At 39.4% G+C, this 12219-nt stretch overlaps 1 protein-coding gene across 1 annotated transcript; it reads left to right on the top strand.

Annotated features, from left to right (window-relative positions):
• The first annotated feature begins 238 nt into the window (after window positions 1-238).
• Window positions 239-11520, top strand: LOC115689425 (uncharacterized). The gene is made up of 15 exons (XM_056319583.1): window positions 239-779; window positions 3212-3370; window positions 3512-3628; window positions 3748-3832; window positions 3923-4031; window positions 4132-4199; window positions 4281-4406; window positions 4482-5410; window positions 5745-5948; window positions 6063-6123; window positions 6560-6673; window positions 8852-8965; window positions 9058-9144; window positions 10404-10479; window positions 11101-11520. Exons 1-14 carry the CDS (start codon window positions 649-651, stop codon window positions 10428-10430), a joined length of 2331 nt encoding a protein of 776 aa, XP_056175558.1. The 5' UTR covers window positions 239-648; the 3' UTR covers window positions 10431-10479; window positions 11101-11520.
• The last annotated feature ends 699 nt before the right edge of the window (window positions 11521-12219 follow it).

Below are 12219 nucleotides of genomic sequence, written 5' to 3'. Positions count from 1 at the left end.
TGTTCACCTACTAGGTGAAATTTGATCGGCCGGCGAACCCAAACCCTTATCTGAGACTAATTGGGCACTTCGAGCCCCTATTTAAGACTGATTGGGCACTTCAGACCTTTATTTGATACTATATTCATTTTGAATCCTCTTTTGAGAAAAGGATTTCACTTGAGGTCCTTAATTGGAATTTTCCCTTTTTCTTTTCTTCCTCTTCTTTTTTCTTTTTTCATTTTTTTTCCCGAAACGATGTTTGTTCTGTTACTCGAGAAAAAAAACTGACGACCTGAAGAAGTTCTCTCTTTCCCGATTCTAGGGTTTCCTTCCCTTCCCTATCCCTTCGTCTTCTTCCTCTTCCCCTTCCTCTACGCTTCTCCGTCGATCGGCTCCGTCGCCCGCAGGCGCAGAGGGCAAGCAGCTTCGTCCCCTCCCCCCGCCGCAATCTCGCCGAATCCCGCGCGGATCCCGCCGGCGGCGGCGTCGCATCATCGTGTCGGAGGGAGGAAACCGGCCGAGCCCGAGCGAGGCGGCCCGGAAATGGGGAGCTTGCTGATCGCCGCCCGGTAGAGGATCGGACGCGGCGGCGGCGAGGGAGCTTGATTTTGGGGTGGGGGGCTTCCGAGCGGGAGAATTTCGGATGCATGAGGCTGCTCGGGGGGTATGATGAGGGGTGTCTCGCGGCCCGAAGACGGCAATAATCCTTCGACCTCGAGCTCTTCGCAGCGCAATCAGCAGCAGCGGCAGGCGCATGCGCCCCGGGCTGTTTCTGGGCACGCCGCGAGCCATCCGAGGTGAAAATTGAGCTCGGTTTGTTTTAATTCGCGGCGTGCGTGTGTTTTCTGCTTTGGAATTTTGATGATGCCCGTTGAGGCTATGGGCGACTGTTCAAATGCGGTGCGTGTTGAGCTCCTGAGAGATTGGTGGGCTTTGTATGATCTGGGTGAACTTTAATCTACCCGTTAGGATTCGAGCGTGAGGAATTGGATCTGCGTGTGTGATTTGGTCCGTAGCTTGGTTTCATTACCAAATTTTCTGGGTTGAGCAGGAAGGGCTCTTCTCAATTGATCCAAATTCTTCAGAAGATTTGTTTCTTTTGAGTTTTTGGGACATTATCGCTGATTTTTTTGGTTATAATTCTGCAAAGTCAGTCTTGAGTTCATAGGTTTGTGTTTCTCAGTTGGATATGGTAATCTGATCATTGAAACAATCTTGCCATTCTATCGAATCACGCATTCTAGCCCATTTTCACCTTTTTCAATTCGGTGGACATCTAATTGGCAGAACAATTGACTCCTGTATGGTATGTATCTTGTAGCTTAGGATTTCTACAACCGTGCTTGCATGTATTTTGTAAGTATGTAGTTGTTCATCAGCATTTCTTATAACCTAGATTAATTATTACAGATTAGGATAATGACCTTTATTTTTGTGCATGGCTGGATTCCCTTTTGAAGCTCTCGTGTTTGGGGTTCGTAATCTGTTGATTTTTTTTTATAACTAGTATTTTTTTAAAGTATTTAATTTATTTAAAAGACACCAAGGGGATGCCAAACCATTTTCAAATTGCAGTATCGTAGAGTATTCTAGTTGGTCTCGAATGGCATATACATCAAGACTCACTCTGTGTTCATACCAAATGTCCTAAGTAAAATGCCAAGAGTCCTTTACTTTTGCAAAATCACTCTCCGAATTAAAAAAAATTATCTTGAGTCTCTCCCTCCAAATCAGCCAGAAGTCTCCAAAGGGATCATCTGAATCTTCTCTCTCTTTTCTCTGTCTATGCATATATCTTACCAAGCTCTCAGCTCTTCTTGCATGGTCTTTGCATTGACCCATTGATTGCCCACGATCGACCAAGCCAAATTCCGAAGCATTCTTGACCAACCACATTGTAGCAATAAATGGTCAATAGTTTCCGCTACCTCTTACAGAGCCACCAGCCCTTTGCCAAGATTGGACCTTGGTTTTTGATGTTATTGAGAGTTAGTATTCCTCCTCAAGACACATTCCATGCGAATAAAAAGGGAATTCTTGTTGGTTCTCGTCTTCCATTTCAGTCTACAAGGATAGAGCTAATATTATTCACTTATTAATTTTTTTTAACGTTTTGCTTGATGCGATATGTCTTTCTGTTATTAGTATTTTGGAGTGACCCCCTTGCTAATGAATCTTGTTAAATTTGAAAATACAATAAATAGCGAGTGTTAAATTAATTGGTACAATGTAATAAATGACCTTTACTAGTAGAAGTAATAATTAATAGACACAATATGATTTATTGATCCTTACTAATTCTAGGAGTCAAGTTTGTAATAATTATAGATACATAGATTTTGTTTATCATCCAAACAGATTAGTGATTATAAACAAGTAATTTGCTCGTCATGCTTCGAATTTAAGTGCTTCCACAACTCTGGGTGATTAGTTCGGTATTTTTCATTATTCATGCTTGGGTTAAAATGATGAAGGCATTTTGATTGAAAGTTATATTTTGTGGATCATTCAAACAAAGAAGTGATTTTTAGCAAGTAATTTGCTCATCATGCTTCAAATTTAAGTGCTTCTACAACTCTGGGTGATAAGTTAGAGGTATTTTCCTTTGTACATGTTTGGGTGAAAATGATGGAAAGCATTTTAATTGAATCTTTGAATCAGTTCGTCTCTCATTATTTCTTAGCATTTATTTTAAGAAGAAAGGGCAATCAATCTAAACTTGATGGTTCCAAATGCAATAAACCCTTATTTATGTCAGGAAGAAAAGTACATCTATTATTGTTACAGAATTTCTAGATTTTATGGTCAAGGCCCAGTGGTTTAAGTATGATAATTGTCCTTAGCAATGATGTATTGACATGTCTCTTAGTTTATAGATGAACCTTTCTTTCACATCAAATAATGATTTCATCAATGGAAATTGTTAGAGATAATCACTCTCTCCAAGTCTCCCTCTGTTTTTTGTGTTTGGAATAACTGAGTAAGTTGCTAAAAGACTTCAAAGCATTATAGGCAACCCTGCGACGGGCAACTAAGCAAATGAAATTACCCAAGTATTATAGATCAGGCTTTGGTGATCACGGACATGGAAGCTTTTCTTACTGAGTAATTAAGTACATTTTATGCCTTAATTTTCTAACTCTATCCTTATGATTATACCAAGTCATTCTTTTCTTTTCCGTGCTATATTGCTGCACATATCGCCTTATATGTATTTCTTATTTTCCAGTGGTAGCAATGTCTTTAAACTCCTAGTGCAAAGAGAGGTCTCTCCACGATCAAAACATTCATCGAAGAAATTGTGGAGAGAAACTTCAAAGTGCCAGCCCTATCCATTCCAGCAAAGTTGTGAAGCAGTGAGAGATGTGAGACAAGGTCTCATATCATGGTATTTTCTTGGACTTATAATGTGATTCTATTTGAAACATGGGTTCTGGGATAATTTTTTCTAATGATGAATGAGAATCTGTGGCATACTGCCTTTTTGCCAATGTTTTATTGACTGTTTTGAGCATGATTATTTTGGCAGGGTGGAGGCAGCGTCACTGCGGCATTTGTCTGCCAAATATTGTCCACTTGTGCCTCCTCCAAGATCAACAATTGCAGCTGCCTTTAGTCCTGATGGAAAAATACTTGCTTCTACACAGTGAGTTGAAGATCCTTATATGTTTGCATAATGATGGTACTGTTAATGTTGAGTCTTATTTTGACTTTGAGCTGGCCATATGCCATTTATCAAGTTGGATTTTATTTTCTATATCGCAGTGGAGATCATACGGTGAAACTCATTGATTCTCAGACAGGAAGTTGCTTGAAGGTTTTAAGGGGTCATCGGAGGACACCGTGGGTGGTGAGTCTCTGTTATAGGGCTCCTTGAATATGCTAAGTATGATTTAGTGCTCTATTTTAGCTTTATCTCATTAGATTCTCAAATTTGCAGGTAAGATTCCATCCCCTGTTTCCGGAGATCCTTGCAAGTGGCAGTCTGGATCATGAAGTTCGCCTGTGGGATGCAAATACTGCAGAGTGCATAGGATCGCGCAATTTTTGTAATTGTCGTTCTGATTTCCCTTCCCTGACATATCTTAAGAAACTATGTGGATTTTGGGACTTGTTAAGAATATTTTTTCTGTGCTGTCTTTTCTACAGACCGTCCTATTGCATCAATTGCATTCCATGCTCGGGGAGAGCTTCTTGCTGTTGCATCTGGTCACAAGGTGGGGATTTTGCTTTGAATTCTTGTGGATTGCTAAATTTGGATTAGTTTTGGAGGCTTTGACATTGTATTTCTCTGTTAGTTGTACATATGGCACTACAATAGGAGAGGAGAGACATCATCACCAACTATCGTTCTGAGGACACTGCGATCTCTTAGAGCCGTGCATTTCCACCCACATGCAGCTCCATTTCTTTTAACAGCTGAGGTGAAGTCTATATCGTTAGCACTTTTTTCCTTCAACTGTAGCTTCTGCTGATGTTAGCATTTTATTTATCTGCAGGTCAATGACCTTGACTCGGCAGATTCAGCCATGACTCTTGCAACTTCTCCTGGTTATTTGCACTACCCTCCTCCTACTGTATATTTTGCAGATGCTCATTCTCATGAAAGATCTAGGTTGGCGGATGAACTGCCTCTCATGCCTTTACCATTATTGATGTGGCCTTCCTTCGCTAGAGATGATGGAAGAGTACCTTTGCAGCGCATAGATGGGGATGTTGGTCTAAATGGACAGCATAGGGTAGATTCATCTTCTTCAGTGCGCCTTTTGCCATATTCAACCCCATCAGGGCAGTATGAATTCCTTCTGTCTCCAGTTGAAAGTGGCAACTCTACTTCCGTGCCTGAAGAGACAGGAAATAATGCTTTCTCAAGTGCCATGGAAGCGGAAGTAAGTCAGTCTGCAATGGATACTGTGGAGGATATGGAAGTGCAACCTGAAGAGAGGAATACTCAACTTTTCTCTTTCAGCGACCCGAGATTTTGGGAGCTGCCTTTATTGCACGGATGGTTAGTTGGTCAGACCCAAGCTGGTCCACGAACTGTACGTCAATCAAGTCCTGGAGATATTGAAACTCAATCTGCTTCTGGTGAGGTTGCAAGTGTTTCACAAATCACGTCTGGAGCAATGCCGAATGGCAGGGACCCATCACGGTTTGGTGGAAGATCTGGGTCTAGATATCGCTCTCCTGGGTCCCGGGGGGTGCACGCGACTGGACTTAATAATGATGGACCACGAGATGAAAACGATCCTCAATCTGTTGTTAGTAAACTCAGGTCTGAACTTGCAATGTCACTGGCTGCAGCAGCATCTACAGAGTTGCCCTGCACTGTGAAGCTTAGAATATGGCCACATGACGTGAAAGATCCTTGTGCACAGCTTGATTTAGAAAGTTGCCGCTTAACTATTCCACATGCAGTTCTCTGCAGGTATATCATATAAGTCAGATCTAGACAGTGCTATTAGGTTTCAGTTAGAGCAAGTGTAGGCAATGAGCTAGCTTTTGTGCTCTTCCCTCTTTTTTTTTTTTGTGGGAGGGGGGGGGGGGGGAGGAGGGGGGAGGAGGGGGGTGTTTGGAGGCAAATGGAGGGATTTGGAAGGTAGGAAGTGGGAAGTAAACTTAAGACCTCTTGGGTCTTTGTAATGACCACTTATTACTAGGCGGATCTTTTGTTCCTGAGAATTAAAGCATTTTTTAGAGTCCCGTGTACAGTTGTACACTTGCCTTTACAGCTGGCTAAGTTCCTTTTTCATTTGTTGCAGTGAAATGGGAGCCCATTTTTCTCCATGTGGGAGATTTTTAGCTGCCTGTGTGGCATGTGTGCTGCCTCATTTGGAATCTGATCCCGGATTACATAGCCAAGTCAATCAGGATGTCACAGGAGTGGCAACCTCACCAACAAGACACCCAATTTCTGCTCATCAAATTATGTATGAGCTTAGGATTTATTCCTTAGAGGAGGCAACGTAATGCTCTCATCTTTCGCCTTTATTCTGTTGCCAGTGGCACATGTTTGTACCTTTTCATATTCTTGTTGTTATCCAGTGATATGGGATTTGATATGCTTTTCACTTGTCCAGATTTGGAATGGTGCTTGCTTCACGACCAGTAAGAGCTGCTCATTGTTTAACCTCCATTCAGGTTAGTATCTTCTCTTTTTTGAGTTTCACAAGATTGTCCGATTACTGTTGTGATTATTCCTAAAATATTTTATGCCATCCCCTTCAAATTCTATCTGAGTTTCCTGAATATCTAAGGTTAAGTATTTTCACATCACTCTTGCCATTTGTTTTAATTTTTGACGTCGAAGTTTTGTTAGTTTTCTGTCAATGTGCTTGTGCAGAAACATTGTTCCTATTCATTTGTCATGTAATTACTAACAACCTAAACAGTAACTTTGGGGCTTCTAATCCGCTGTCTTCATAGGAATAGGCAAGGCTTGGATATGTTTCTTTCATTGGCAGATTCTTTGTTTTCTAGGCACACTTCTTCACTAGCATTTTAAACAAGTAATGTATGTAAAGTTTGCGAAATCTTGTCAATGCCTATTGACTCAAGTTAATTCATGATTGTGCAGTTCTCTCCGACGTCTGAACACTTGTTACTTGCCTATGGCCGTCGCCATAGTTCACTTCTTAAGAGTATTGTCATCGATGGAGAGAATACGGTGCCTATTTACACCATTTTGGAGGTATAAGTTTATTGTTGTTCCATATTCAGTTTTGAGCTTCTGGTGTCTTTCTGGATTCAGTTCATCCCTTAATTGTCGATTTTTGTTGTAGGATTTAATATGCCATTATTTTTTTTTCTGTGGCTTGAATTAATTTCCAGCTATTGATTAATTTTCAGCCATTGATATATATTTGGGTCATGCCTATTTGATCCCGTTGCAGCTAAATTCCTATTTTTTCCCTATAGTTGGTATCTCTGAGCTCTGTCCTGCTATCATCTTATCAGATTGAATGTGCAACTATATAACATAAGATTGCTTTGTATATTAAATCTATTAGGCCCCATTCTACCCAGTTGATGTATCTGCTTTGAGCCCTCTCCGCCTCTTTAATTCATTTTTTGAATTACATGAGCATGCTAGAAGAAATAATGCTCGACTCCCAACTGCCAGATAGGATCATAAACGGAAACTAACTAAATGATAAAACGTGTGCATGGAGGAATCTGGGAAACAAAATGTGGGAGAGATGCTGCGTCCTTTTCCCTGCAACAAAATTATCTCTTCTTTCATATGAGTCCTCAAGCGGGTGATCATTCCAATTTGATTAATGTTGTTGGGACAAATACGAGAATGAAATGCTCATCTGGTAGTTATTTGGCATGAGGACATGATGAGGAAACTCAGAGCAGCAACCAGATTTGACCCAGTTAGATTGCTCTATAATTTGAAATGTTCTACGGTTTCATCATCTTTGAAACAGGCAGGAATATAGTTGGGGGGGGGGGGGGGGTTGGCAATACGTGAGTATCATCTGTGATTTACGTTGTTTGCAATTGTCTTGAAAAATGCACTCTCTTAGTGTTAGTGGTGTCAGCTTGTAAAGATGTTACTTTGCTTCCCCCCTGTCATAGATTATAGATAAACATCTTTTATTGTTAACAAATCACATGAGCTTACAGTTTTGGCCAATCAAAGTCAATATCTCATGCATTCAGCATATATCCCATGATTTTTTGCCTCTCAATTTGATTTTTACTGTCAATTCAACCTAAGGTACCAAAACTTCTGTTTCTTTTTGGAGTAATTAAATTTCAGAGTCCAAAATCTAGGATTTGATTCCCAACAAAGTCAAGATAGATATCTTGTTTGCATGCATAGCCTGAATAAGATGGTTCAGATACATCTTTGGACACTCTTTCGCCTCTTTCCTGCAACTTCTGCGTCTTCTTTTGCAGCTTAATCATGTCAGTGACTGTCATTTCTAATGGGATATGTCATCCTTCCACTTGGCACTATGCCAAATAACAGTGTGTCTGCTCTACGTGCTTTGTGATATCTTCAGTAATTATCATTGCATTGTATAGAATTGTGGAACATCATATGTTATTCTTGAGGAATGAGAGGCAATCGTATTACACTTTGAAGGAAAGCTACGGATGATTGAAACTGATGAAACAAGAATTTTTTTTTCTGGAAAAAGATATGGAGTAAGAAGTGTAATGTCACTAGGGATGATGTCCCCAGTTGTGCTTCCAGTATCTTTTTATATTTTATATGCTTTACCTGGCGTTGCCATTTATTATCGAAAACATATCTGCTCAGTGACTTTGATTGCTTGCAACACAGTTTATTTCATACAAAATGGGAGTGATGTGTTTGTTTAATTTTGTATGTGGTAAATCTGGCGTAAACTTATCCATATCTATGAAGTAAGCCCTCGTTTGGTTGATGAGCAAGATGATAAAATAATCCATAGAGCCATGAGAAATGGGGTCGTATATACAAGTGTTTACTCTTAATCTCCATTTATCTTCTGAGAAATGGACGGTGGCTATTGCCACTCAGCCAAGTATAATTGAAAAATCACCTAATCTCAGTGGCACTGATATTATTGGTATTAGTTGCATGTAATGTTGGACTAGCCTTGTATTTCCTTAAAAATTAATGACATGAACTGTTGAGTGTTGCTTGATTAGCAGCTTTTCACAATCATCTTTATGTACATTCCACACAGGTTATTATCCATCTTGATTGTTTTGTTCGTATCGTCCCCATCATAAATTTGTTATCCATTAGCTCGTATAGGGCAGGATATACCTGGAAGTTACTCTAAAAGAAGTGTATCTTATGTGAAGTGCTATTATGTACGGCCATTATTTTATGCATTTCTCTCTCTAACTCATTTACATTACACAGGTCTACAGAGTTTCTGACATGGAACTTGTGAGAGTTCTTCCAAGTGCGGAGGATGAAGTCAATGTTGCATGCTTTCACCCTTCAGTTGGAGGTGGCCTCATTTATGGAACGAAGGTGAGTGCATGTGATCCAGGATGACTGAATGATCATGTGACTAGGCTTACAAGCTTTCCTTTTATACTTACATATCTTTCTCTAAAATTCAGGAAGGCAAGTTGAGGATTCTCCATTATGATAGCTCTCATGGCTTGAATCTAAATTCATCTGGTTTTCTTGATGAGAACATGCCAGAGGTGAACAAAGATCTCTTCTTAATTTGTGTTTGCTTATGCGTATACAGTTATTCACAAAACAAGGCCGGTCGTTTTGTTTGTTGTCGAGCTTTTATTTTTAGTAAAACTCCTTCAGTATGTTCTTAATTGGAGTTTTTTTGTATGTGGCGATTGGGACAGAACTAGAGGAGGGTAATAGTAGTTTGATCCTGTTAATTGTACAGTAATATTCATCCATGGTACTAGAAGGGATTTCTTTTTTAGAATTTGTATCACTTCTGGTTCTGAGCTCCTGGTTGTTCTCCCAGGTCGTTGCTGATAATTTTCCATAGATCCCTTATAAAGGCTTGATGTAAGACAACCTGATAAGATGTTAATCAGGTCTAGAAAAATTGTTTCTGGGCTGTGAACTATAAAGTTAGGGTTTAAGCTGAATTATGATGGTTATATGGAGTAACTGATGACGAATCCTGTTGGAAAAGGTTTTATTGGAAAGTAAAAGGATTTTGGAAGAATATTACCTTCCTAAGCTTCACACCTACATTTTTTTGAAAGCTTCATACTTAAGAGAAGAATTGCGTCAGATGATCCAATATCAAATAGTTGCTGAAAATCTAACTTTATTAGTTAAATGGACTACGAACAATCCATAGCAAGTGCGTGGTATTTAAAGACTACTAAACCCTACTTCAATTTAAAATGGAAGCTTTTAAATTGTTAATTTAACATCCTAATATCCTAATTCAATAAAAATTCAATATGTAATATTTAATTCCAAATAGGAAAAGGAAACTTAATAAAATCTAATGCACTCCAAACTCTTAAAAAAGACTCCCAACTTAATGAGGGAAAAACCTCCAATCACACAAATAGTTTTGATCCGTCTCTTTTTCAAATGTTGTTGCCACATATAATCATCAAGACTGTGTATATTATTTTGAAGGTGTTAGTTCTTGGATATTTTCGTTTCTTTTGGTCCAACATTGTTGGAGCTGAAATTAGCTTTCACTCTTGCTTTAAATGTCTCCGTAATAAAGTGTGTCCTCATTATACATTAACTTGGTTCTCTTGGTAGTTTTCACATGATATTCCCACCATTTTTTATCCGTTTCTCTTGGGTTACTTTATCAAGCTGATAACGATACCAGCATTTCAGTATGTACTTGAGTAAGTTGTTGGTAGCTGGAGCTGAAAGAAGTTAATTACGCTTTGCAGGAGAATCAGTGTATTTTGCATGTTTAGGTTGCTTTATCAGCTAACCTTATTGTTTTCTTTTACAGGTGCAGACTTATGCTTTGGAATGTTAGTAACAAGCAACTGCAATATGTTTGTGATATTTACTGCTCAACCTTGAAGGTTAGTTTTTTTAAGTTTCTGTAGTTCTGCATATTGAATTCCCAATTATTTGTCATCATTATTTTATTATTGTGATAGGTTATTTGGTGATACTTATGTGTCTGGTGGTGTTGAGGTTGCAACAAAAGTTTCAGATTGGCATAGCCTATACTGTGTGTAATCTGCTTTTGTACTAAAAAAAGCAGCTGGCTTCCATGAATAGCCCAAAAATGGAGAAGTGATGCACATATTATGTGAAAATGAATGTTGATCTGCTTTGGATATTTTGAGTGCTTGCCCCATGGAAACATGTAGCCCGCGTGTCCTTTGAAGAAGTAATAATAATTGAATATGGTTTTAGAACAATGTAAAATGTGTTCTCAATAACGTTATTAAGAAAACTGGGATATTTTCTTGCCAAAATAAAAAAAGTTTCTAGCCCAGTTTGGAAGTGGCACCAGGTCTCTTGTTTGGCTCAGGACTGAAGTTTCTTCTTTGGGGGCACTTTTTCAAAGGGTATTGTGCTGAAACGGGGAAAAATTTTATAGTGTTTACTATTTTTCTGAGATGCTGATCTGAGTTGTTACTATCTGATAATATTCTGAATAAGATGATGAAATCTCATGGTACATTCCTATGCAGATCTTGGGTCAAGTGCAGCTGTATGTATATCTCCACGACCGTAGACCCATCTGTAGCCTGGCTCTGGGTTCCTCAATCAATTGCTAGTTGAACGCAATTCTGTTCCGCAATCAATTACCAGCTGAACGCAATTCTGTACCAACTACCATTCTTTGCTGTCTGTGAGGATGTATGCTATCAATTGCAAGAGGATTAGGAAGTTCATCTAACTTGAGATAGATGGGTTAGTGCGAGTCAGAAGTGTCAGGATTCGTGTTGTATATTTGTTTGTCCGCTTTGATATTACGGACTTTTGTAAAAAAAGAAAAGGAGAAAATTGGTGGATGGAAGTTTTAACATTCGGAGATTTGCCGGGTTCTGTTGTTTCTCATCTTTGTAAGGATGCTGTTTATAAAACAAATGAAAAGTATTTTTCTCTCATATATGTTGTGCAAGCGAACTTGCCCCTCTGAGTTGGCTTTCTTCTCCCAAGATGAGCCACCGATCTGTCGTTTGCATTAATGCTGTACGGAAACCTTAGTGCTTTCCTATTGTTGAGAAAATCTGTGCGGTACCTATAAAAGTCAAATTTCTAGTGTCCCTTTATATCTGGTTACCAGCTCGGAGTTACCAGCTCTATATCTGTGCGGTACCTATACTTACGTGATCAACCTCGGAGTTACCAGCTCTATATCGGGTTCAAGCATGTCGGGTTAGAAGTTATCACTAGAAACATGACGATAGTACAATGTCATAATACGCGGCATATGAAAAGTTGCTATTGTTCAATATCTTGCCAAGTTGATGTTGATGTGCGATCTGGTTTTGAGGTATTTGTCAAAGCTCCGCCTTGTGATGATTCTACACCAACAATTTTGGGTTAGGGCACCTGGTTTTTTGATCCGGATTGATCTTCCGATACTGAAGTATTTTTTCTTTGGTCGCTCTCCGATACTGAAGTTATCAGGACAGGAATGTGTATTATGTGCAGAGAGTGACGGAGAAGAAGCGTACTCGAGTTGTCGAGTCACTATTTGTAGGTGAAGATTTAGGCCGTCGGTAATTGGTCAACAGGTGCGTTGTATAGTCATGACAAATGGCAAGTGATCGCATGTCTTGACAAATGAAGTCAGTCATGAC

This window comes from Syzygium oleosum, unplaced genomic scaffold (assembly GCF_021117445.2).
Source record: "Syzygium oleosum isolate NSW1041296 unplaced genomic scaffold, Sole_v2.1 Sole_v2.18, whole genome shotgun sequence".
Taxonomy (NCBI): domain Eukaryota; kingdom Viridiplantae; phylum Streptophyta; class Magnoliopsida; order Myrtales; family Myrtaceae; genus Syzygium; species Syzygium oleosum.
Note: the sequence above shows the minus strand (reverse complement) of the source record. Positions and strands in the feature narration are given on the sequence as shown.